The sequence below is a fragment of the Pezoporus occidentalis genome, unplaced genomic scaffold (assembly GCF_034315485.1).
Source record: "Pezoporus occidentalis ecotype Australia unplaced genomic scaffold, CSIRO_AGI_Poc_V1 ctg92, whole genome shotgun sequence".
NCBI classification, from domain to species: domain Eukaryota; kingdom Metazoa; phylum Chordata; class Aves; order Psittaciformes; family Psittacidae; genus Pezoporus; species Pezoporus occidentalis.
The window spans coordinates 1,937,414-1,960,422 of record NW_026916284.1 but is presented as its reverse complement, the minus strand read 5'-3'; the positions used below and the strand labels follow the sequence as shown (position 1 = coordinate 1,960,422).

The 23,009-nt window shown below is 48.9% G+C and overlaps 2 protein-coding genes across 3 annotated transcripts; one reads left to right on the top strand and one right to left on the bottom strand.

The window, feature by feature from the left end:
- Window positions 1–2,328: 2,328 nt before the first annotated feature.
- Window positions 2,329–5,623, bottom strand: IL10 (interleukin 10). Its single transcript, XM_062605442.1, has 5 exons — window positions 5,340–5,623; window positions 3,941–4,003; window positions 3,512–3,664; window positions 2,804–2,869; window positions 2,329–2,523 (listed from the first exon to the last, which is right to left on the bottom strand). Exons 1-5 carry the CDS (start codon window positions 5,499–5,501, stop codon window positions 2,431–2,433), a joined length of 537 nt encoding a protein of 178 aa, XP_062461426.1. The 5' UTR covers window positions 5,502–5,623; the 3' UTR covers window positions 2,329–2,430.
- Window positions 3,591–22,410, top strand: LOC134156967 (interleukin-20-like). Of its 2 annotated transcripts, XM_062605440.1 has the most exons (12): window positions 3,591–3,679; window positions 8,856–9,135; window positions 9,742–11,036; window positions 12,923–13,026; window positions 14,166–14,214; window positions 17,361–18,331; window positions 18,458–19,213; window positions 19,716–19,899; window positions 20,011–20,076; window positions 20,923–21,075; window positions 21,449–21,523; window positions 21,628–22,410. In XM_062605440.1, the coding sequence occupies exons 8-12, from the start codon at window positions 19,741–19,743 to the stop codon at window positions 21,817–21,819; spliced, it is 645 nt and encodes a 214-aa protein (XP_062461424.1). In that variant the 5' UTR covers window positions 3,591–3,679; window positions 8,856–9,135; window positions 9,742–11,036; window positions 12,923–13,026; window positions 14,166–14,214; window positions 17,361–18,331; window positions 18,458–19,213; window positions 19,716–19,740; the 3' UTR covers window positions 21,820–22,410. The 2 variants fall into 2 exon arrangements, with proteins under 2 accessions (XP_062461424.1, XP_062461422.1); XM_062605438.1 differs by lacking the exons at window positions 3,591–3,679; window positions 8,856–9,135; window positions 9,742–11,036; ... (2 more) ...; window positions 17,361–18,331; window positions 18,458–19,213 and having other exon boundaries at window positions 19,472–19,899.
- Window positions 22,411–23,009: the final 599 nt, after the last annotated feature.

Sequence of the window (23,009 nt, the reverse complement as noted above, 5' to 3'; positions counted from 1 at the left end):
AAGAGCCATGGCAAAGAAAGGGGCTTGAAAGTGAAACAGGAGCATGACCAGGTAGCCCTGGGCTGTTGGTGTGAGCTGGAGCTTAGGAATGGGTCCAGTGGTTGAGTTCTGGGTTTATTACTACCAGAGCTATCCCCTGTGGATCAGGGAAGGGCGGTACAGGGATTAAAGCCCTGGTGATAGTCGATGACATGCAGGCACACAACCAGCTATTTCACTGGAAGTGCTGCTCTGCAAAGGGCGATGGCTGAAACTCTTGCTGGAGTTGGAGGCTGAGGGGACCCATGGAGTGCCCTGGGGCCAGGGTTTCCCTGCAGTGAGAAATCCCTAGCAGGTATTTTGTCACAAATTTGCATTTCGATGCGAGGACCTCAAGTCTTCTCGCTTCTGGGGTCGTTAATGCAGGGATTGGACTTGATCCTATAGGTCTTTTCCAGCCTAGTTGGTTCTATGGCTCAGCGAACCCTTGGTGGTCCTCCTTGCCTGGATCTACGCCTGCTGGGCTCAGCACCTATGCCCTAGTGCTGATTTATCATAGAATCCCAGACCGGTTTGGATTGAAGGGACCCCAAAGCTCCTCCAGCTCCAGCCCCAGCCACGGGCAGGGACCCCTTCCACTAGAGCAGCTTGCTCCAAGCCCCTGTGTCCAACCTGGCCTTGAACACTGCCAGGGATGGGGCAGCCACAGCTTCTCTGGGCACCCTGTGCCAGCGCCTCAGCACCCACAGTGACCAGAACAGAGGCTTCATTCATCAGGAGGTCTTTATTAGCAAAAATAAACGGTTTCTTTTCATACAGACAAATATGCAACAGTTCACGTGGTGACAGAAGCCGTGGCCAAGGCCCAGCATGAAGCCCCCAGGGAGGGAGCTGCTGATGCTCTTGCTGCAGCTCCAGGGCTGTCCTTGCTTCTCCTGAACCTATAAAGTCAAGGTATTTGGTGGAAAAATGACTACAGAGGTGGCTCAAAAGGAGCTTAATGTGTCCCGGTACCAGAGTTAAATGAAGTTGTGTACAGTTGGCTCCCATGCTATCTGATTGCTTCCAGTAGAAGGAGCGACCGACAGAGCAGCATTCCTGCTTGGAGCTGCCCTTGCTCTGGGATAACCAGTTCCTGCATGGGCAGGCTGCCAGCAGGAATGCCCTTCTGTCACCATAAATGTACAAATAATGTAAATGCAGTATAAATAGCCTCTCTTCCATGGTAGCTTCCAAAGCAACAACAAAACTGACAGTGTTTCGTCACATTGATGCCCTAATACTTCTAAATATTAGAAGCAAATGCCTCTGGGTTAAGGCATTTTCCCCTGGCTCAGTGTCCTGTAGCTCTCATTGGGGGCATGCAGGAGACTGGGGAAGGGGAGCCCTAAAATCAGATGTTCTTGAGGGCACTGAAGCTGCTCTTGCTTCAGCCACCCCCCTGAAGCCCTTGGCTGCTGCAGCTCCTCATTCATGGGCTTAGAAACAACATGAGCTCGAGTGTTGCATGCAGCTTTAAGCATTTGAATACAAATTACACAGGCCACCTTAAAATGGTGGTTAATGAAATACCCTTTACCTTCTAAAAGCAAAACCCCACAACAAACCAGCAAGTAAAACCCAATCAAAGACTGGAAAACAGTTAAGATTAACCTTTAGGAAGTGCAGAGGGGCTGACCCAGCAGCTCTGGAAGTCAGGCCTTAGCAATGGTTAAGTCAAGTTCTATTAGAACCAAACATTTCATTCTTATTACTGTATTTTTAGTTTCATCTGGACTAATCTATAGGCTGAAGTCTAGAGCAGGGGTCAACTGAGCTCTTGCTGTGGCATCATCACGTGCAGGTCCTCCTCTTCCTCCGCCTTGCTTTTCGTGCCCAGGATTAAAAACTGCCCTTGGTTATATTTCCAGTTATTTTGCTCTGAGCAAGGCTGTGGAATTTTGCATATTTGGAATATTTCAGTGCCTAATTCCACCAGCAGACCCAGTGACGTGGTTGTGCATAAACCCATCCGACTGCACAAATAAATAGAGGGATAGAATGTGATGAGATTGCTTATTTGCTTAACGTTAAACTTGTTCTGTTTCAGAGCTGGAATTGCTCCTGATCAAGGGACCTGCGCTCAGGGTAAGCTCTGCTCGTGATCTGCTCCCTAGAAGGACACTGCATTGGGTGTTTAGCTATGAATAAAATAGCACAATCCTAACCAGCATTAGAATAGTGAACAATAAATAGTATTTTTACAAGCTCTTTCTCCACAGGCCATTGTAAACACAAAACACTGAGGTATCGGAAGTAATAAATAGTAAATTCAGTTTTTAAACACTAAACTGGAAGTGAGTGACCTGAACCCTAAGAAATAACTTAATCTCTCGCGTGCTCGTGCAGCCTAAGGTGATTTCTGGCAAACCAGCAGGGTTTGGTGTGCAAGATGCAGACCCGCAGGCGTTTTCACTTCCTTCTCTTCATCATCAAGTACTCTTCGATGTAGTTGATGAAAATGTCAAACTCTCCCATAGCCTTGTAGACTCCGTTCTCATTCATCTGCAGGCGAAAGCCAAGTCTAAGTCTGGACGTGATGACAGAAGTGATGCGCGGTCGCGAGATGCAGTCCCCTTCCACTGACATCTCTGCCCAACCCCTCAGGGCAACCTGCCCTTCAAGCATCACTCTCAGGGTTTCCCTGCCTTAGGTTTTTGTATTACTGAGCACGTATTCTGTATAACTGTTCTCTGTTAGGCTGAAGCCGGCAGGAAACCCTGCTGCCTCGCTTGTGACACCAGCTCCTCCCAACCCAGCGTAGCCACGGGAGCGGGGACCTCACCTTCTCGAACGTCTCCTTGATGTGCTTTATGGTTTTGCTCCTCTTCTCGCACGTGAAGAATCTGTGCTGCAAAGGGACAAAAACAAGGGCTTCAACCACACGGGTTTCCTTGTTTCCTTCCCGGGCCGTGCAGCGCCGGCTCTCCCCTCCTCCTGCCCTCGTCACTGCCGCCCCACTGCTCTCCACCTTCCCCTGCCCCATGGCGCTCTCGGGGCAGTAACCGTGGCTGCTTTGCACCATGAACGGATGAAAGGAGCCCGGTGTGACCCAGCCTGGGACCCTGAGCCTTATCCCAGCCCCTTGCTTTAAGCCCTGCAGTGCTCTCTGCCCCTGGGCAGGGTTGTTCCCATCTGACTCAGCCTGTGGCATGTGATGGGCTTACAGTCACAGCAGGCACGGTTTCAGGATGCGTTGCTGCAGACCGATGATGCCCCGCACCCAGGTAAGGGACGGACCCTCCACCCCCCGTCCCCTTAGAGCCTCTGAATCACTGTTATTTAAGTGATGAAAGCTGGAGAGTAGGGGCTAGGAGAAACCTCATCCCTATGGGATCTGCCTGCTCCTCCACACCATCCTAACACTCGTTCTTTTGCTCCTGTAGAGACCCAGCACCTGCTCCCCATCCTGCTGCTGGTCCAAGACTGGCCCAGCCTCTCTGGACCATTGCTTTCACACCCCCCCCACCCCGTGATGCTGAGCCCCACTCACACAGCGCCTCATCGTCGCCTTCAGGCTCAGCAGCAGGTTGCCCAGGTCACCCATGCTCTGCTGGTGGTGCGTGCTGGTGCTCATGGCGCTGGGCAGGACCTCCTCCGTGTAGAACCGCATCATCTCCGACACCGACTGGCACCCGAAGCTCCCCTGGGAGGGAAGGAGGTAACTGCAGTGGGGCTGGCCACCAGCACTGGGGTATGTGGGTGGTGTCAGAGCACTTGCAGCACATTAGAACCACTCGCTGCAGCTGTGCTGAGCCACACATCAGCCCTGCTGCAGGCACATGTGTTAGTGCGTGCCTAGAGGACTGTCCTTATGTGACATTAGGAAATGTCCCAGTTTCCAATCTGCCTCCTTTGTTACAAAACACTGGCCAAAAGATGGAGAAGGATAAGGGGGTTAGATAAGAATTGTAATTCTTACCTTAAAATCATCCAGCAGTTCAGAGCTGAGCAGCTGGATGCTAAGTTCATCATCTTTTGATTGCTGTAGAAGGATGCAATGGGAACAGGAGTTACATTTCCAAGCGATCATTTTGCTTTGCATTCATGGCCTCACGGAAGCAAAGAGCAACCAACTCCGTAACACCAGCTACAGGTGTACTGGTGTGCGCCAGTTCCTTGGTCAATAATCATAGGACCATGGAATGGTTAGGAACTTCTTCCCAATAATCTTGCAGTGCAACTACTGCTAGGTCAGGACAGCGAGAGAATGACCTTACAAACATCAGTGCTGCTGATTTCATTAGTGTGAGGCTCCTCCTGCTGCTGCCAGTGCTGCAAACCCTCCTCAGCTGCAGAGGGTGTTGATGTAAGAGGCTGTTGCTGATGCAAACAGCTCTTCATATAGGTCCCAAGGTCATGGCAGCCCCTGGAAGCCAGGCACCTGCCCCAGCCTGGCTGCTCAGTGGGGCAGGAGGGTTTAATCCCCCTGGTTTTGTGATCTCTAGTTCTTAAGTCAATGGGGAAAAGGGGTCTGCAGAGGGTATTTGTTCTTGTGGTGCCTCTGCACCATCAGCTCAGGAAGACCAGAGAGCTGCAGAAGACCAGAGACCCAAAGCATCACCCTGCAGCACCAAGGTATTTACAAGCTTTCCTGAGAGGTGAGAAATGTTCCTTCCCAACACGTAGTGAAAGATTTACAGCAAGCTTTAAATCTAAAGTCTTGGCTGTGCTCATTTGGTGATAAATACAGGCTATGACACTATCTTGAGGTTTAACCTGGAGAATAGTCTTGTTTTATTGCTAAAGCACACTGAGCAGCTAAAATAGCAGCAATGATGTGACCAGCCATCTCTATCAGCATTGATGCCCTGAGTATATCTTGTGTTGCTTTCCCAGCAACCCTGAGGCTCCTGTCAGTCACCTTTCACAGGTACCAAAGCAAGTGCTAGTTATTGTAGTGTTTCTCCAGGCTTAAAATACCATGTTCAGGCTTTTGTGGTTCTTTCAAAGGAAAAGTCTGTAGCAAAAGATTTCCCTTTTCATCTAGCATTCTCTCCAGCAAGGCTGGACCTTGTTGCCTTGAAGAAGGGACTATTTCCTTCCTATTGATTCTGTCTGCAACATTTAGGGGGAAGTCTGGCTAGTGAGGTTGGCAAAGCTTCATTATGAAATCTCTTGAATTCATGGTAACTAAAACTAGGAAGAAAACCTTTGCATGTTGTCTCTCAGCAAGCAATGAAACCCAACTTCTGCTCACCCCCATCAGCCCATCGCGTAACACCCAACCAAACTTGTGCTAGGAAGAAAGCCGTCTTCCCCCTCACCCCACAGCACACAGCAGAGCAAGGAGGAGATGGGACTTGCAGGCTTCTACTCACAAAGTAATCCTTGATTTCCTCAAACTTCATCCTCAGCTCCTTCAGCTTTGCAGGCAGGAGCTCTGGGAAGTGCAGGCAGCTGGGCTCAGCCGGGGAGCTGCTGGTAGGCAGGGTGCAGGCAGCCAGGAGCAGCAAGGCCAGGGCTGAGGAGCAGGGCTGCATGGTGCAAGAGGAAAGCTTGGTCCAGCTCTCGGCTGAATTTCCCAGGAGGGGAATCGAAGCAGATCTGCAGCCTTCACCTTGATGGAGCCCCTAATTTATACTCTCAAAACATCTCTCCGTTTCCTCTCCCCATTTCCTGGCGAGCAATATTGGGGTTTTAAGTCATTCATTAAAACAAAATGTCACTTGGGTTTCCCGTCATCTTGGGTTTCCTGTTCTCTTGACCTCCCTCCTCTCCTCACACCCCATCAAATCTTTTTGTGCTTAGACTCTGCATTTTTTGTTTTTGTCATTGCTTGCTTCTTGTAAATTTAAATGTGGCTGAAGGGGAAAGCTTCAGAAATAATGCAGAGAGGACAAGGCGCTGTGTGAGGTTATTGCTGCTTCTCACACTGCATTTTTAGGTGAATGCCTTATTGTTAGGAGGGGATAAAGTGTTTCTGTTTTTAAACCTGCCCCTATCAAGCCTGCACTGAGGATCCCCAGCACCATGCATAGATCAGCAGCATTGCTTTTAGTGAACCGGCATCAATGCACTGCCTCCCCTTTTGGCATTCTAATGCTATGCTGCAAATTCATATAATATATATATATATACACATATAAAACAGATAATAGGATACTTAAATCTCAAGCTTTAATATGTGTTTTTTCCCAGTTAATGCCTATACCTGCTGAAGTCAATGAGTTCGCTCTGCCTTCAGCAGGCTCCAAGGCTGTGCTCCCAAACTTCCGCTGGTGTTGTGTCTGAATGCTGCTGGGATTAGGTCTTTGATGGGCTGGGATGCAGTGGGAAAGCCCAGGCTGGCTGGGATGTGGGATGTGCTGCTGCTCGTGTCCCTTAAGCTGCATGGCTGCATCCCTGGAGCAGGGTTTGAGCCACTATTGGTGTGCAGAGCTGAAGTGTATTAGCAGGTCATGGCTATTCATGTTTCTGCTTTAAAATCCTATTTCATTTCCTAGAAATAGACCCAAACCCTATCCAAGGAGCCCAGTGCTGGCTCTGCGAACTGGGTGTACTGTGTTCACTGGGACTTATTGTCCCAGCTCTGATAAAATTACCGTTTCAGAATGGAAGATAACTCTTCTGACGTCTCTCTTCCGCTTTCCCCCTTTCCTGCTCTCTTTGTATGTGTTGGTACGCCTCCCCCCTGCTTCCTTGTGATAAAGATTTCACTGGCAATCCCTTATCCATGAAAGTGAAAGGGGAGACGAATTTGGATTCTCTGAAATCAGGATTTTCTCTGAAAGCTCCCCTGCTACTTTGAAATAGCACATTCTGCCCAGCCTGCCTCAGGTCCATTCCTTTGGACAAATCAGTTCAATTCTCATCACTTTCCCTGCATTGAACTTCCTTGAGTTCAGTTTGCAATCCCCTGTGAAGCAATTTGTTGCAAAAAAACCAAAAGCTGGAAAATGCAAAGTCCTGTTTGTGACCATATATTTAGTCTTATTTAGATTGTATTTTTAGGGGAGGAAGTAAGGAATGTCTGGTGTGCGTATGCATGAGTAAGAGTAAAGGGAGTGAAACATCAGTAATCAAAGGGTTTGAGGAGGAGACAACATGGGATTTTGTGTTCTGATTTGTTTTCTTTTGTTGTTGATGTTGCCCCTTCTAGAGGAGCGGGGGAGGCCTGCTCCCAGTGAATCACTGCAGGCACACTTCGTCAGCTGAATCACAGCGTGTGTCATTTATTTGGTGACCCATTTTATTTCCCCTGCTCTAAATGCAGCAGTGCAGTTTCTCCCCCTACCACCAGCAGAAGCTGTGAGAAAGGAGAAGAGCAGGACCAGTCCATGGCTCAGACAAAAGTGGTTAACTTTAAACTCAACCTGTTTCCATTGGGAGAATCCCACCTTTCCCTGCTGGCTCCCACCCTGGGAGATTCTTTGCTTCTTTCATAGGCTCATGGAATGGTTTGGGTTGAAGGGACCTTAAAGCTCATCCAGCCCCAACCCCCTGGCTGTTTAGGTTTCATCAAAACTGATGTGGGAAGGCCAGTGGGTGAGCTGCTGTCAGGAGCAGTGCCCTGGAGTGGGTCTGCATGCAGCCTGGGGTAAAGCCGAGAGCTAAACCAGCTCCATAGCCCAGAGCTAAACCTGCTCCTTTCAGTGAAGGCTGCAGCCCCAGGCACGTCTCTGTAAGCCAGGTCCCCTGCAGCAAAGGGGTCCCTCTCAGCCCCGTCCACAGGCTCAGGTGCTGGTACCTTTGTGGGATCCAAGCACAGGGTCTTTGGCCACACGGGAATCTCGTCTGCAGGAGCCGGTGCAGCCACAGCACGGCACCCGGAGCCCTCCTTCCTCCCTTCCCGCCAAGGAGCTGAGCTCTCATTTCCAAACCTCTCCTATTTTGAGCAGCCTGTGGGTCTCCATGAAGTCATTTCAGCTTGCCACCCGGAGCGTGCAGAGCTGTTCTCACCCTTGTGCAATTCCCTCCTCCCTGTTTTGGAACCTGCTTTGGGTTTGGTTTTGGTTACGAGCGTAAGCCAGATGTGTCCATTCCACAAAGGAAACTCTGGCTTGCGCAGGGCCGATACTCTGCTCTGTTTACCTGGGTTTCCTTTGCCATGTCAGAGATCTTGACGGTGCAGTTTCGCTCTGACTCACTCGTGCTTACTGCTGTGGAAATGCATTGACTCCGCAGCGTTACGAAGCGGTTGCATGAATGAATAAAGCACCTTTTCCTAAAGAGTGTCCGGGGGATGTGGGTGTCGTTCTGAGCCCTTTAGGAAACAGCTTTCATGTTTGCCAAGCAGATCATTTCAGGAAGGAAAGTGTGTTACTCAAAAGCCATTCATGCACTTTTACCCCACCTCCCACGGACCTCTATGGGTGGTGTGGTTCTCAAGAAATACTCCTCAGGACAAGCGGAATTGCCTTTCTGCAGCAAAGCAGAGGCATTCAGGCAAGTGCTTTTCCCCCACAGCGTGCCATGTGGAAAGCTTCGTCCTGGATGTGGTCCTGCGCAGCCAGCGCTAGCTGGGCTTGGGCTCTGCAGGGGTCCTGGAGCAAGGTGGCATCTCATCCTTTGTGTTAAAGGGGCTGCCTGTGTGTGTAGCTTACTTAGAATCATAGAACAGTTTGGGCTGGAAGGGACCTTCAGATGTCATCTAGTCCAGCCCTCTCATGAGCAGGAAGATCATCAACTAGATCAGGTTGCCCAGAAACCCATCCAGCCTGGCCTTCCATGACTCCGGGGTTGTTTCTTATGGTTGTTAGCAACATGTGGGCAAGTTTGTACATTTTCTTCCTCTTCTTGGTCTCTGTCATTGCTTTCAGACAAAGGAACATTGCGTATTTTATGCGCTATTCTAGATACAGCCATAATGGTGCATTCCTTCCTTTCCTTTTCAGAAATTCCCCATTTCTCATCCCTCTGCAAGCAGTGACGTTTTGGGGAGGCAGGGGCGTGGTGGCTTTGAATTCACCTTGTGTGAAGAGCGGTTTTGAAGCAGTGGTGTTTGCCCTCTCGGCAGCCCCGTTGCCGATGACTAACAGTTCCTGATGGGCAAAGCATGCAGGGGACTGCTGCTTTTTGCTGGCAAGGCATGACGCTGGATTTCTCACTTCTGGAAAGCTGCTTTCTAGCACCCTTGCCAAGACTTACAATGTGACTCATCATCAGCCCCAACAGGTAAATCCCAAGTCACCCTTTGGAAATTTAACCCATGTCATTGATGTGCCTTGTAACATCTAAGTGTCCAGAAAGAGGTTATTGATCATGTGTAGAAGATGTTGTGGTGATCTCTGCTGTGACTTCCAATATGACATCGAGGGAGCCTTATGTAAGTTTTTAGCAGGTCCAGAACGTCTATTTAATCTAAATGAAGCTGGAATTGTCACCTGAAAGTATCGAGTAATGGAGACTGCCTCTCATGTGTTTGGGTGATTAATTTAACTGAGGAGTATTTGCACTCTTTTAATTGCATACCTTATTGCTCTCTATAGCTACTTGGAAGGAGGCTGTAGAGAGATGGGGATCAGTCTCTCCTCCCAAGTAACAAATGGTAGGACAAGAGAGAATGGCCTCCAATTGCAACAGGGAAAGTTTAGATTGGATATTAGGAACAATTTCATTGTGGAAAGGCTTGGCAAGGACTGGAATAGGCTGCCTGGGGAAGTGCTGGAGTCACCATACCTAGAAGTATTGAAAAGACATGTAGATGTGGTGCTTAAGGGTATGAGTTAGTGGTGGACTTGGCAGTTGGTTGGACTTGATGACTTTAAAGGTCTTTTCCAGCCCAAATGATGATGTGATTCCTGGATTCTAATGAAGCTTTCTCAGCTGAGTTTGTTTGCAGGTAAGTTAAAGAAGGTAAAAGTATTTAAAATCCCCTGAATATAATGGTCCATTTTGACTTACCCAAATACCTCTTCACTGCCTTTTGTTTTGAGCATTGTGAGCAACATAATTGCCTTGATCTCTTGAACAGATCATTTCACAAGTGCTGTTCTGAAGAGTTTCTAGTTTTGGTATTAGTGGCTTGTGTGGATCTCCTGGAGAATATTGTCTTTGTCATGATTTAGCATCAACTCTCTGACCAGTAATACAAACACAAGTTATGTATAACTAGGAATGGTCATAAGACAGAAAGTGGTTATCACGGTTTGAGAAATCAGATAGTGCAAACCAGCTGCTCAGAAGCGTAATGTGACTGTCAGGGTGACTTACAGAGGCAATTTCAGTCCTTGTCCCCAAAGCCAAGCACAGGCTGGCTCACTCCGTGGTGGAGTTTTGGGGTGGTTTTTCACATGGTGCTGAGGGGTTGGGAAATCCTGGGCTTTCTTTTCCACCCCACACCACGCAATGAAGCATGTGCCATGGCTGGCGATGCCACACGTGATGGCACGTGATGCTCTGAGGGATGCTGCAGCATCCCTGGTGCTGCCGGGGGGTTTCCCACATGCCCCACTGTGGCTTTCTGCTCCGAAATCGTTGGTGTGAAAAGACTGTGGCCCCTGGGGCTCCCCTGTGAACCAGTCTGTCCAGGATGAAGCCCAGGCTCCGAGCACTGTGTTACTCAACCAGAGAACATCTACTGATGGCTCTATTCAACTGGAACATTTTGGAGGCTCCTCTGATGAGCCCAAGCAAAGGGAACAAGTTTCATGATGCAGATTCCCAGAACAATCAGCTGCTGACACTGCCCTTCCAGAGAAAACCTGCAATAAAATAGAATTGCTAGAAAGTCTTTTTCTTTTTTTTCTTTTTTTTTTTTCCATGGAATTTGCTTATTTTAAGTTGAGGATTTTCTAATGAACAGCCTCAGCACAGCCAGTTGTGCCATGGGGAGGGGGAGGAAGAATGATCCGAGATTGGCCTCATGTAAGCAGCGATTCCATCAGATGTGCTTCTCAGCAGTTTCAGAGGGTTTTGTTCCCAACTTTGTACCTCCCTGTGCTCAGATCCCCCTTCTGTTTCATCTTCCCTTCTTTTATTTTACAGAGAGGGGGTGATACAACCTGGCTCTTTCTCCTGGAAAGCATCTGAAGTACCAAGACCCAAAATAATCGTGACCTTGGGTTATGAAAGCAGTAAAGTTCAGCAGATTGAAAAGCTATTGCTGAAATCACCTTGCTCCCAGGGGTACGACCTTATCCCCTCCAGTGTCTGCCCCATGTCTGCTCGGTGCTGGTCTCATTGTGCGGCCCCAGCAGTTTGCCTCGGAGTCCTCTCTTCATGGGAACCCGAGGAAGATTCAGCAATGGCATCGGGCACTTTTGTCCTGTTTATTGTTTATTGCTTTCCATGGAGGTTTTGAGGGCTGTAACTAGGAAGTGGAAGATAAATGTGAATGGTGGAAACCCCCTCTCACTGGAAATGGTGTTAAAAACAGAAGAAGAAAACAAGATCTGAAGCGAACTTCCTCTGCTGGCGGTCTCCTGCCTTTCGGGAAGGGAGGGATGGGCATTTCAGCGCCTGCTCCTCGGAAGGGGCTGGCAGCAAGGGTTTGCTGAAAATCTGAAGTCAAAGGTAAGAGCCACGCTCATGGAAGGAATCATGACTCCTAGAGTGGCTGGGGTTGAAGGGACCTTAAAGCTCATCCAGTTCCAAGCCCTTCCCATGGACACTTCGGTGTGTGTCCTCCAACTGCCTGGGCTGTGGTGGGAATGGGGATCTCCTGGGGTCAAGCTGGTTCTCGACGTGTTCATGACCATGTAATACCAAACAGAGTAGGAAATAGGGAAGCTGAGTGGCTGTGAGGGCAAGGGCCCTTTCTGCTGCCCTCACCCTCCCTATCCTTACCCTCACCCTTGCACTGGGGCCCTCTGGGTGCCTCCACATGGGTTCTCATTCATCCAGCACCGATGAAACCAGGTTCGGCCCCTCATGGCTGTGAAATTGAGACTGATTCAAGTCCTGAGCTAAGATGTGCTCAGGGCAACATTACCCCAGGCAAAACCGAAACCTGTGTTCAGGAGCTGGGTTACGTACAGAATCCACAGCTACTGTACTGATGTGCAAGTTTCAGTTTTGGTGAAAGCTAAATCTAAGCCAGCTCTGACTGGCTATTGGAGTGATTCATTTGCTCCCCAGATCATCCAAAACCTGAGCTGATAGCAGCAAGCACTCAGTTTCTCCTCTATTAGGCATCATTTATTGCCTGCACCATCAGCATGTTTCACCCCCTGGGCAAACCCAGGTGCTGAGGGGTTCAGATCTCTTGCTCAGATCCCAGGCCAAGCCCAGGTTTCTAACAAATGCCCTGTGTTTCTAGTTCTTCCAAAAATCAGGATGGGAGGAGCAGGAGAGCTGGGTGACAGGACCGTGCACTTCAGCAGACCCTGCTCTGGTGCCGGTGCCATGGTGTTGGTGCTGTTGACGGCAGATGGGATGGATGTTTCTCAGCGGATGAGATGGATGTTTCTCTCTCCTGGGCATTGCTGTGATTATCCAAATAACCCCACCATGCAGAGCTCTGTCTCAAGCTTTGGAGGAGGAATTAGGGATGCTTTGCTATTCCCATAAGAAGCAGCCCCTCTGAGCCTTAGGGACCTTGCTACCTGTGTGTTGTGTATGTTAAAGCCTTTGCTCTGCTACTGCTTAACTAGATGACTAACCCAGATCACTGTCCCCATGCTATCGTTATATTCTGTGTGATCATTCTTCCTTTTCAACCTCTATGGGCTGCAGCCGGTGCCTGCGAACTGGTGCCGTGTTCTGCGACTTCATTTGGATGCTCACAGAACTTCAAGTTTGGTTTTGTAACCATGAACAAGCCTTTTCCAAAGAAGAGCCCATCGGTGGGGAGCAGCACCCCAGCACTGTCCATACAAGCTGCTGTGAGTCAGGGGAGCATCCATGGGCTTCAGCTGGGGATCCCCAGCCTCACTGTGAAACATCCCTATCCTTGGAGTAAGCTATTTGCTTCAATTCTGGCTAATTCTGTTTTTACCTCCTCTTTGGTTCTCTGTCTCAGGTCTCTCAGAGGTTGCCCACTTTCCAAGGTGCAAACTTGCTCTGTCAACAGCAGAACCCCATGTCCAGAGGAGTTCAGGGACAAGTGAAGCATCACATTGGCAGGTAATGTGAATTCTGAGCGTGGTGTTAAATGCAAGAGAGAAAAAGGTTAAAAATCAGGTGCAGGCAAAGGGAACAAATCTCAGTTGCACAGGGGTTCTCGTGGGGCATTTGTCATACATACCAATGCAGGCATCTCCCTCGGAAGGACCTTTCAAGAGAGTTCCCTTTCTCCGTGCAGTCTTGGTCCCCCAGCACCCATTGCAGGCCAGCAAGGTGCTCCTCAGGCAGCCCCAAATCTGGGTTGTGCTTCAGTGTTTTCTATACTCCAGCATGACATTTGCTCAGAGAAGCCCAACTGCTAACATGTCAGATGGCCACATCAAAAGGGCTTCTGAAACCTCCTGGGAACTGAAAAAGCCTCATTCATTGAAGCCCGTGTTTAATCTCATCGGCAGATTTGAGTCTTTGAAACGTAAAGAATCCCAGCCTGGTTTGGGTTGAAGGGACCTCAAAGCTCCTCCAGCTCCAACCCCTGTGTCCAACAGGGAAGGGACCCCTTCCACTGGAGCAGCTTGCTCCAAGCCCCTGTGTCCAACCTGGCCTTGAGCACTGCCAGGGATGGGGCAGCCACAGCTTCTCTGGGCTCCCTGTGCCAGCGCCTCAGCACCCTCACAGGGAAGAGCTTCTGCCTCAGAGCTCATCTCAGTCTCCCCTCTGGCAGGTTAAAGCCATTCCCCTTGGCCTGTCCCTACAGGCTCTTGCCCAAAGCCCCTCTCCAGGTTTCTCTCCCAGGCAGTTGGAATCCAAACCTTTCACATAACTCCTGGGCTCTTGCAGTTTTGGGGGTGGAAACTTCCCAAGAGCACTTGGATTCTCCAGCCAGTTCCTGAATTGAGCAGTGATGCATTGGCCTCCTTTGGGCTGGTCCCTGGCATCACACAGAGCTCCTGGGTTTGAGCTGGACTTGCCCTTTTCTGAGCACATGCTGAAGCCCAAGGGCTGGACAGTTGAAGGAACACTATGAAGAGCTGCTCTTTAGCAGTGTTATCAAACTGTAAAGACCTGCCGTATGCGTTTCCCTTTGGGGAAGATGCCATTTATGATAACCAAAATATGAGCTCACATTTGATCAAGGGAAGCAAGAAGCTAACCTTCAAACCCCACTCCAGTGACTAAATGCATGGTTTTCTGCAGAAGAGATGTGTTGGTGTCTGAGATCCTCCACCACGCTTTTCCCTTTCCACAAAGGTGAGTCTTAGAGGGGGGAAAAACCCCAAAAGCACTATGCTTTGTACAGGTTTCTTTACCCTCTTTGGGTGAAATCCTGGCTTGGCAGCGCTGCCATTGGGTGAGTCACACAGATGAGTGTCACGTCTGCCTCAGCAAGGTGGTGGCTGAGACTTATTTTCTGTGGCATGGACCTGGCTTAGGACATGCACAGTGAGGATGGGGTGAGCCTGGGGCCACCCACTGCAAGGGGTGATGCTCCCTGGGGGTGGTGGCTCTGTCCTGTCCCCTTTGTGGTGAGACGTGCACCTGGGGACATGCTGGGATGGGCTGCAGGTAACAGGGGATGGCAGAATCAGACCCAGAGAGACAGTCATGGGTAATGCCCTACATCAGGATGGGGGACGTTCTCCCTCAGCCCTGGGAAAGGAGCTGCTCTGCCTGCAAGGGGATGTCCTAAAGCTGCTAAGAGCCCTGCACACCATGAGCCACTCCGGAAGAGATCCTGGAAAACAGAAGGTTTGGGCATCTCTTGAGCTGGGATGAATAAAAGCTGCATTTCCTTAAGCTGAGCCGGTGCTTTGCTCCCTAAAAGGCAGTATTGAGAGTCTGACTTTCAGAGCTGTTCGAGTGGTTATGGTTAGAAACGTGCCTGAGGAGAGGGCACACGATGTACCGCATCGATCGGGCGATAACTGCGCCGACTTCTCTGAGTCATTTGTTGAGTTTACTGAGAAAAACAATTCTTTTTTCTCACTTTTGGCAGCAGCGCTGCAGACAAAATGCAAAGAGCTGGGGCCAAGGGAGTGCAGGGCTGGGGAGCCTGCTCACTGCCTGTGGTTCCAACGGGGAAACCCAGCAGCTGCTCCCAGTCCTGCTCCAGCATCGTGGATTCACTTCCCATGCGTTTCTACGGTGCTGCCTGGCGTCATCTGGTGCTGGCCTGACTTTATTCATTTTGAATAGCCAAAAGCTTTTGGTTTATCCAGCTCCTGGTTTCTGTCAGTTATGAACTGTGCTAATGAAGGCAGGGAAGAGCAGTCAGGCTTTGGGAGGCTTTGCTTGCCAGTGCAGAAAGAATGACAACGGGTGACATCCATCTGGATGCTGGTGTGAATCCCTGGGGTTCAAGAAGACCATGCCATGTTCTCACTTATTCAAATGGGATTTGAAATGGGCTCTGAACTGGAGGTCCAGGTGACTGCTTGACAATTAACCTCTGACTTTGAAGGGGCTGAGGATGAGCACCACTGCTGCAGTCAGAGCACCCAGCTATGATTAGGGTAGGTCTGCCTGCCAGTTCACACCACTGCAAGTATAGGAGAAATGGCTCTAGTGCATAAACCCAAGTAGGTTTTTCTTCTGCGTGTGGACACAGTGTTATGGTCCTTTGGTGGGGGTTTTGGTGAGCCACAGGATTACCAGGAGGGATGTAAAATCCTACAAGCATTTTTGTTTCAGGTGGCTGAGCTGGTTGTTTTGGCAGATCTCTTCCTGAAGGGTGGCAGGAAGAGTTCCTGAGCTCAGGTGTTGTTGCTGGACTTTGTTATGAAGTCTCATTTTCTCCTTTATTGAAACTACTGCAGGCATTTCTGGCATTCACTCTTCTGTCATTTCAAATCTGAGATGCTGCTGTGAAAGATGAGTAGTGAAAAAGACTGCCAAACCAAGAATGGTCTGTAAAGCGTTATCACAACTTCTTCTAGCAGGAAAGTGCATTGAAATGCACTTATTGAAACCGGTACCTTATCACTCTGAAACACTTTACTGGAAGCCCGGTGTTAACGTGTGCCTGTGGTCAGTCCTTGACAGCCTGGCTCCTTCGCATCCCAACGGCTTGGCTATAGCCTATTTTTAAGGTTTTTTTTAGGATAAACTGAAAGCTTTTGGCTCTTTGAAATGAATAAAGTCAGGTCAGCACCCGGTGATGCTGAGCAGCGCTGCAGAAGCGCATGGGAAGTGAATCCATGATGCTGGAGCAGGGCTGGGAGCGGCTGCTGAGTTTCCCTGGTGTAACTGGCTGTCTGTGAGTGAGTGCCTCATCTCCTGCCATGGACTCCTCAGGAACCTCTGCTTTGTCAGTCACTTCAGCAAGCCGGTGGCCTGGTGCTTCCTGCTGCTGCTGAGGCATTGCTGCTACCCAGCAGCGCTGCACAGCGGGGTGATGCTACCCTTGGCAGGATCCAGAGCACTGTTCCTGGCAGCAGTCAGAGCTGCCAAGGGCTGGAGCAGTCCAAGAGGCAGCTCCAAGAGTGGTTTTCCAGGGTGCACCGGGGACGTTCCCTTTGGCCCCATGGAACTGCTAACCCCTCCTGTGCCTTTTGGAGTTGTATCACTGCAGATGTGAGCCCATGCTCGCCATGGGTTTGTCCAAATGATTTCTCAGTCAAGCTAATGATAAATGGGGGTCGTTCTGGCAGCTGGCTAACAACTCTCTGTGCTGCCTTTGCTTGTTATTCGGGGCTTAACTACTCTTAAAATCCCAAGGGAGGAGCCCTCTCGCATTGGCTGGAAGGTTTCCCAGGGAGAGGGCCACATCCCTGCTCCCTGCACACTCCCAACCCTGCAGTAACCAAAAGGCTTAATTATGCTGAGAGTCCCTCAGGGAGTCAGTTCCCATTTTGCCATCTGAGCTCGTCTGCATCATCACACTGCCATGGTTCAGAAATCCCTGTTTCTCCTTTTCCTCTTCCTTCCCAGAACACACGAGGAACAACTTGCTGTTTTATTGACTATTTCCATGGCAGGTAAGTGAAAGCCTCCCTTAGGCAGGCTGTTGGGAAAGCCAAGCCTGAATGATTCGCTTCCACTGGGACTTAGTCCAATGCATGCTGAGATCCCTGCTGATGCCATCCCATCTGCTCCACAAAGTGGGGGTTCTGGACCTCCCACAGGTCCAGCACTTGGGGTAATCAACTTCCATCATTGTCCATACACTTAAACCCCCAATTGAAACCTACCTGGATGGTTTTCCCCTGTGCTGCCATGGTTATTTCCTCCTTGCCCTGATGGCAAGGGTCATGCTATAGCCTCTGCTTTCAAATGGTCACTGACAGGATGGAGAAGCCAAGGGGTGCCCACCCAGGTACCATGCAGAGGTCTATAACAGAGCAAGGCTCTCGACCCTGCTAATATGACATTTCAGTCTCATTTCTGTATCACCCCAGCATCTTTCCTCCAGCAGCCTGGCAGTTTTTACCCCATGGCTGCTGCCTGCTGGCATTTGGCTGACCTGAGAGGCAGCTCAGTTACCAACAGGAAAAATCCCTAAAAGAGAAGAAATCCCTTCTTGTCATCTGCAATTTACATAATGAAGTAGGAACTCATTGCCTCTTCCCTGCTTTCCTCACCAAGGCTGGGTGTGCACCGGGAACCGGGGAACGCAGCGGTGCCGCTTCCTCTGCTCCAAGTGAAACTTTCGCTGCAATTCCAGGCAGCAGCTGGGAATGGGGGGAGGAAGGCAGAGATTGCCAGCCTGGGTTGCTGAGAATCCCTCTGACACCTCAGCATGGCCAAATGCAGGTTTGGACCTGCCTTTTGGCTCTTTGACAGTGTGAAGGCACAAGGGTGAGGGAGGCATGGTTGCTGCCTTTGGGGCAGTTTCAGCAGCACTATATGCAATCCTATGACTCGCCTGGGCATAAAATCTATTTGCCTACTTGTCCCCTGGTGATGGATATATGCTCAGCATTGAGTTTGGTTATCAATAAGTTACTCACCCAGCAAATCTCTATAGAACAGCCTCGGCCCACAGGCAGTGGCACATAGCAGACACTTGCATTGCAACAGCCACAGGCTCAGGCTCCTGCTCTCACTCAGAGAGAGGTGTTCTGCCATCTCCATGTCCCCTAAGTTCATCTAACCTCCCCTCCTGGGTACAGGTGGTTGAAGAAGCTTTTACACTGCTCATTCTTCTTTGTATGTTGAACTTTGCTATCACCAGAAACAACCAAACTGGCCTCAGAGCCAACAGCGTGGTGAACCAGCCTGGGTTTTGCTCCGTTAGTGCCACATTCATGTGACAGCACGCCTCAGCTGGCAGACCTGGATCCCTGGGGACAGTGTGGATCTGAAATGTTGATACAAGAGCATGCCTGGTCTGCTCAAGGGCCTTGTCTCTATCAGTTCTGCTCAGCAGGTAATGCTTGCAGCAGGGTAATCATAGGCTTTGCAGTCAAAGTCTTTGCTGGTGGGTAAAGCATTGCTGCTGCTCCTGGGCTGGTGGATGCTCACGGGTTTGAGTGAGGTTTCTGTCCTTCTGCAGGCTGATAACTTCGGACTGTGCATTATGATCACCGGTGGTCCTGAAAACCAAGGGACTTCTGGCTGTGTCACCCCAAAGCCCTGCCTCTCACATCCCCAGTCTCTGAATACCAGGGATGTGCTGATGGAGATGAGTGGCCATCCACCTGAGGAGCAAGCCTGAGGGTAGGGCTCCCTGTACCTGACAGGTGAAGGCCCCATGTGCCAGGACAGTGATGGAGAAAGGTCTTTCTTGCCAACTTTCTGAATCATGCTATTTTTACTAGTGCACCATGTGTCCTATTGCCAGGAGCCCTGGGCTGTTTGGACCACTGGCATCCCCAGGGAGAGGTTGCTGCTCAGCTTCCTGCATCCCAACGCCTCTGTGATGAGCTGGGGATGGCTCCGTTCCAGGAGGGGTTTGGCAATGGGGTTTATGCTGGGGGGAGGACCCAAGCTTGGCTTTTTGGGAATGTAACCCCCGTGATGGTCCCTCCTTTTGTCTGAGTCCTTCTTCCCAAACGGAAGATGACACGACAATGCCAAGTATTTCCCGCCTCCGTAGGTGACGGAAGCACCTATGGGAGAGGGAGCTGGTCCCTTTCACTAGCTCATTAATTCAGTAAATTACAAAGGGAAATACATGCTGGGAAAAGCAAGGAAAATTCCAAAAGTCAATCCAGGAGTTGTTTCCTCCTGATACCGGGATAAAACCGCGTTCTTCGGAGATCTTCAGGTCAGAATCCAGCGAGACGTGTGAACTACATCATAGAACCAGGTAAAACACTCTATGTCTTTATGCATATTCCCTCTTATTCCTGTAATGTGTCTCTAAAAGGGTTTTGTTTTTCATTAATAACCTTAATTTTCAGTGCTAACAACTTTCATTTGAAGTATGGTATTTTTAAGGGGAAGCATTTCTTTTGGGATCAGACTTTGGGATCTGCTGCTCTCAGTTGCAGTTACCTCCTGCTGCAGTAATGCAATTTATCTGTATTTACTTTTATGATTAGTTTCCTTTTAATAACTTTCTATTTACATGCAATATTTAACTGCTTTTTTCTTCTTTTGAAACCTTCTGTTTAATACTTGGGGTTGGTTGATTTTCCCTCTTGCACATGGGAGATAAAAAAGCAATGGGTAGGATATACCAGTCAGTGTGTGGGGGGTTAATACATGTGTGCATGTACAAGTGCTATATAAAATATGTGCATTTTCACAAGCATCACACTTGTGTTATTTAGGGAAGATAACGAGGCAGTATTGTCTTCCTTGAGCAGGTCTGTGCTGGCATCCTGCAGCAGCATGAAGGGATCCCACTTGTTCCTCTGCCTCTTCTCCGTGTCGTGCTGGTTGAATCTGATGCCGACAGCTGGGAACAGCATCTTCCACTTCGGACGCTGCAGGGTTTCAATGAGCACGGCTGAGATCAGGCTTGGCTTCACTGCAATTAAAGCCAACATTGTAAGTAATGCCCCATACTCTTATAGGGCTGGGGAAGCTCTTTAGTCGGTGGCTCCCGAAGCCCCTCTGGAGCCGGCATGTCCATCGCCATCTCTGTCTTGTCCCATGCAGCAAGCCAGAGACCCCATCAGGACCCTGAGCATTTTGTCCCACCCGCACTCTCTGCACAAGGTTAAGGTAGGTGTCCTTATCATGTCTCCAGTTCTTCTCTGAATGATGCTGGCCAGCTAGCATCCTGATACCGGTGATGAGGTGAAGCTCAGGGCTTCTGAGGAAGTTGTTCAACACCGTGACTACTTCTAAGTTTCTACGAAACACAGACACCAGGCAGGTCAGGGAGGATAAAGTGATGTGGATCACGTATGTGAAAGGAGGTGGGTGTCCCACTGCCAGTTCCTGCTCCGGGGCTTTCACCTTGACTGTCTTTCCAGGAACGGTGGGCAGAGATTTTCTTCTTGTTGTTGCATGTGATGCTCCAGTTACAGAAGCCTTCGCTGCACTCCGCGCTGCCTCGATCAGCAGAAGCATAGCAAAGTGAATCAGGGTTTGGCTGGAAAGCTATTCTAGAAGCCAGAAGTGGGTGAATGTGATCTTGGGAGGTGAAATATATTATAACTAAGTATTGTTCAGCTCTCTTACACTCTAAAGTTCTAGACATGGGCCACTGCTTCAGGTCTCAGGCTCTTACACCTAGTTACAAAGAATGGTTTGGGTTGGAAGGGACCTTAGAGATCATCCAGTTCCAAGCCCCTGCCACGGGCAGGGAAATCAGCTATTTATTTTGTTGACTCAATGAGGCTTGCTGAGGATGGAACTGCTGCAGAAGCAGTCTGAAATAATTCCCTATGTATATAACCGGTTTACATCAAGCACCACTGAGAAAAGCTTTATCTGAATCAAAACATAACCCCTGTGCTCAGCTGCCATGCTTGATGTTAGAGACGAGATGAGGACAGAAAAGTGGGTCATTATCTGTGTCTAGCACTTTGGAAGACCTTTTATAAATGGATTTTATTCCTTAAGTCTTCAGATAGGTGCTGCATCACCCATCACCTCTTCAACTTCTACGTGGACAAAGTCTTCAAGCACTGCAAGACCGAGGATTCATACATCAACCGAAAGATCAGCAGCATAGCCAACTCCTTCCTCAGCATGAAGAGGACGCTCAGGCAGTGTGTAAGTCTTGGGTATTGCACCAGTTTAGTTTCCCCTCCTCGTACTTGGTGTATAAATAAACCTAAACATAAAGATGCAGCCTATTTATAAAGATGGTTTTAACAAGGACACAAAGCAGCATGATGTGAGGAGCGCATCTGCTCGCTGGGAAGTTTTTATACTTGCCCACTCATCAGCAAACTCCCACGTTAGTTCTCAAGAACAATATTTATCCTGTCCCTCTGCCTGTTGAAGTAAACTCTGTTCTTTGCTGAAGTCTGATTTAAGGATCTTTTCCACGGTTTAACAAGGTGTCAGGCTGCGATTTCCAGCTTATTTCTTATTTGTTTGCAATTAACCCCTCAAATAAATTAATTCTCTGTTATTTTTTTAGCATGAGCAAAACAAATGCATGTGTGGGGAGGAATCCACTGAGAAATTTAAGCAAATACTTGCAAATTATGAAGGGGTAAGTTGGTGACTAAGGCTTATAATTGGTAATTCAATTCAGATTCTTCTTACAATGGGTTGTACTCATCTTTGCTTACAACTGGATCCTTTATATCCTTTCAGCTAAATGTCACATCTGCAGCAATGAAATCCCTGGGTGAGCTGGACATCCTGCTAGATTGGATGGAGAACTCTCAGAGAGCAGAAGGTGTTAACAGCCCACCAGAGGCTGGGGCTAAGGAAGCTGCTGGCACGTTGCACACACCAGTGGTGCGCAGGAAGACAATGTGCTGTACCACTGCAGAATCCCACTGACTGCAGCTGTGTTCAGTCAGACACTGGGTGTTTTACCAACAGGGTATGTAGGTGAATGCATCAGCAGAACCTTGCATGAAGGTGGAAATATCAAGGTTGATCAAATGAGCACAGCACTCACGTAGATGCCTTCTATCAAAGGATGCTCTCCAAGGAAGATCTCATAGGGTTTCTCTTGCTGCAGACATAAACTATGATCATTTCATAAAAATACTGCTTAAATTATCATTTTTTTTTATAGAGAATGTATATTAATGAGTGCTGGAATGACTCTGGTGTAGTCAATGCTGCAGAGCAGTGCCCATATATCTGGGCTCAGTCTTATGTGGCTGCTGCTGCTGTGTGATCTGGCTGAAATGAGGTTCAGAGGGTGAGAAATGCTCCCAAGAACAGGTCCTAGCAGGTATGTCAGGCCTTAGAAATCTGTGTTTCCTTTTGAGATGATATTTTGTGCCTTATCAGTACAGGAACAGTTCCTACACGAGATACGTGGTTGCTGAATAGAAAAAGGGTCATGCGTGTACTGTGTAATTTACTGACAGTAGTAAGTTGTGTGGAAATCTGTTACAATTACTGTAAATAAACCCCACCTGAAACCGTGATGAGTCTGTCCAGATTCTGAGGAATTACATGTTTCTTGTTGATGAAACTTGCTGAATTCACTGGGGTGCCCTTTCATAGCAGATACTGTCACTCCTGGTCATGCAATCATCCCAGAGGTGATGCATCCTTCCTGGCATGCCAGAGACAGCAAAGTTCAAACCTGAGCGATACTAAATCACCCTTCCTTGTCCCTTAGACCACTTTTATTGTGCATTATGGTTAGTTTTGGTCTGTTTCCACACATCTGGGCCTTTTTCAGGCACCACAGACTGCACACACATTGCTGGTACCCACTGGTTCTGCATGCTCTAAATCCCTTTTCTAATGTGTTTTCGCACAAGATGTTAATATATAAATACATATTGCTGTAGTATCTGCAAATTACAGAGGCCCAATGCTTTAGGAAATGAATGAAGAGCACCCAAGTCCTCTCTCCATGCAGCCAGGAGGTGTTATGCACACTTGGTGTGAGGGCCCAGGTAAATGCAACCAGTGCAAACGCTGGTAACACCCTAGTCCTAACATTTCAAGTGATAAAGTCTTGCTGCTACATTCATGAGACATAAGGCTTGAGTAAGACTAGAGGA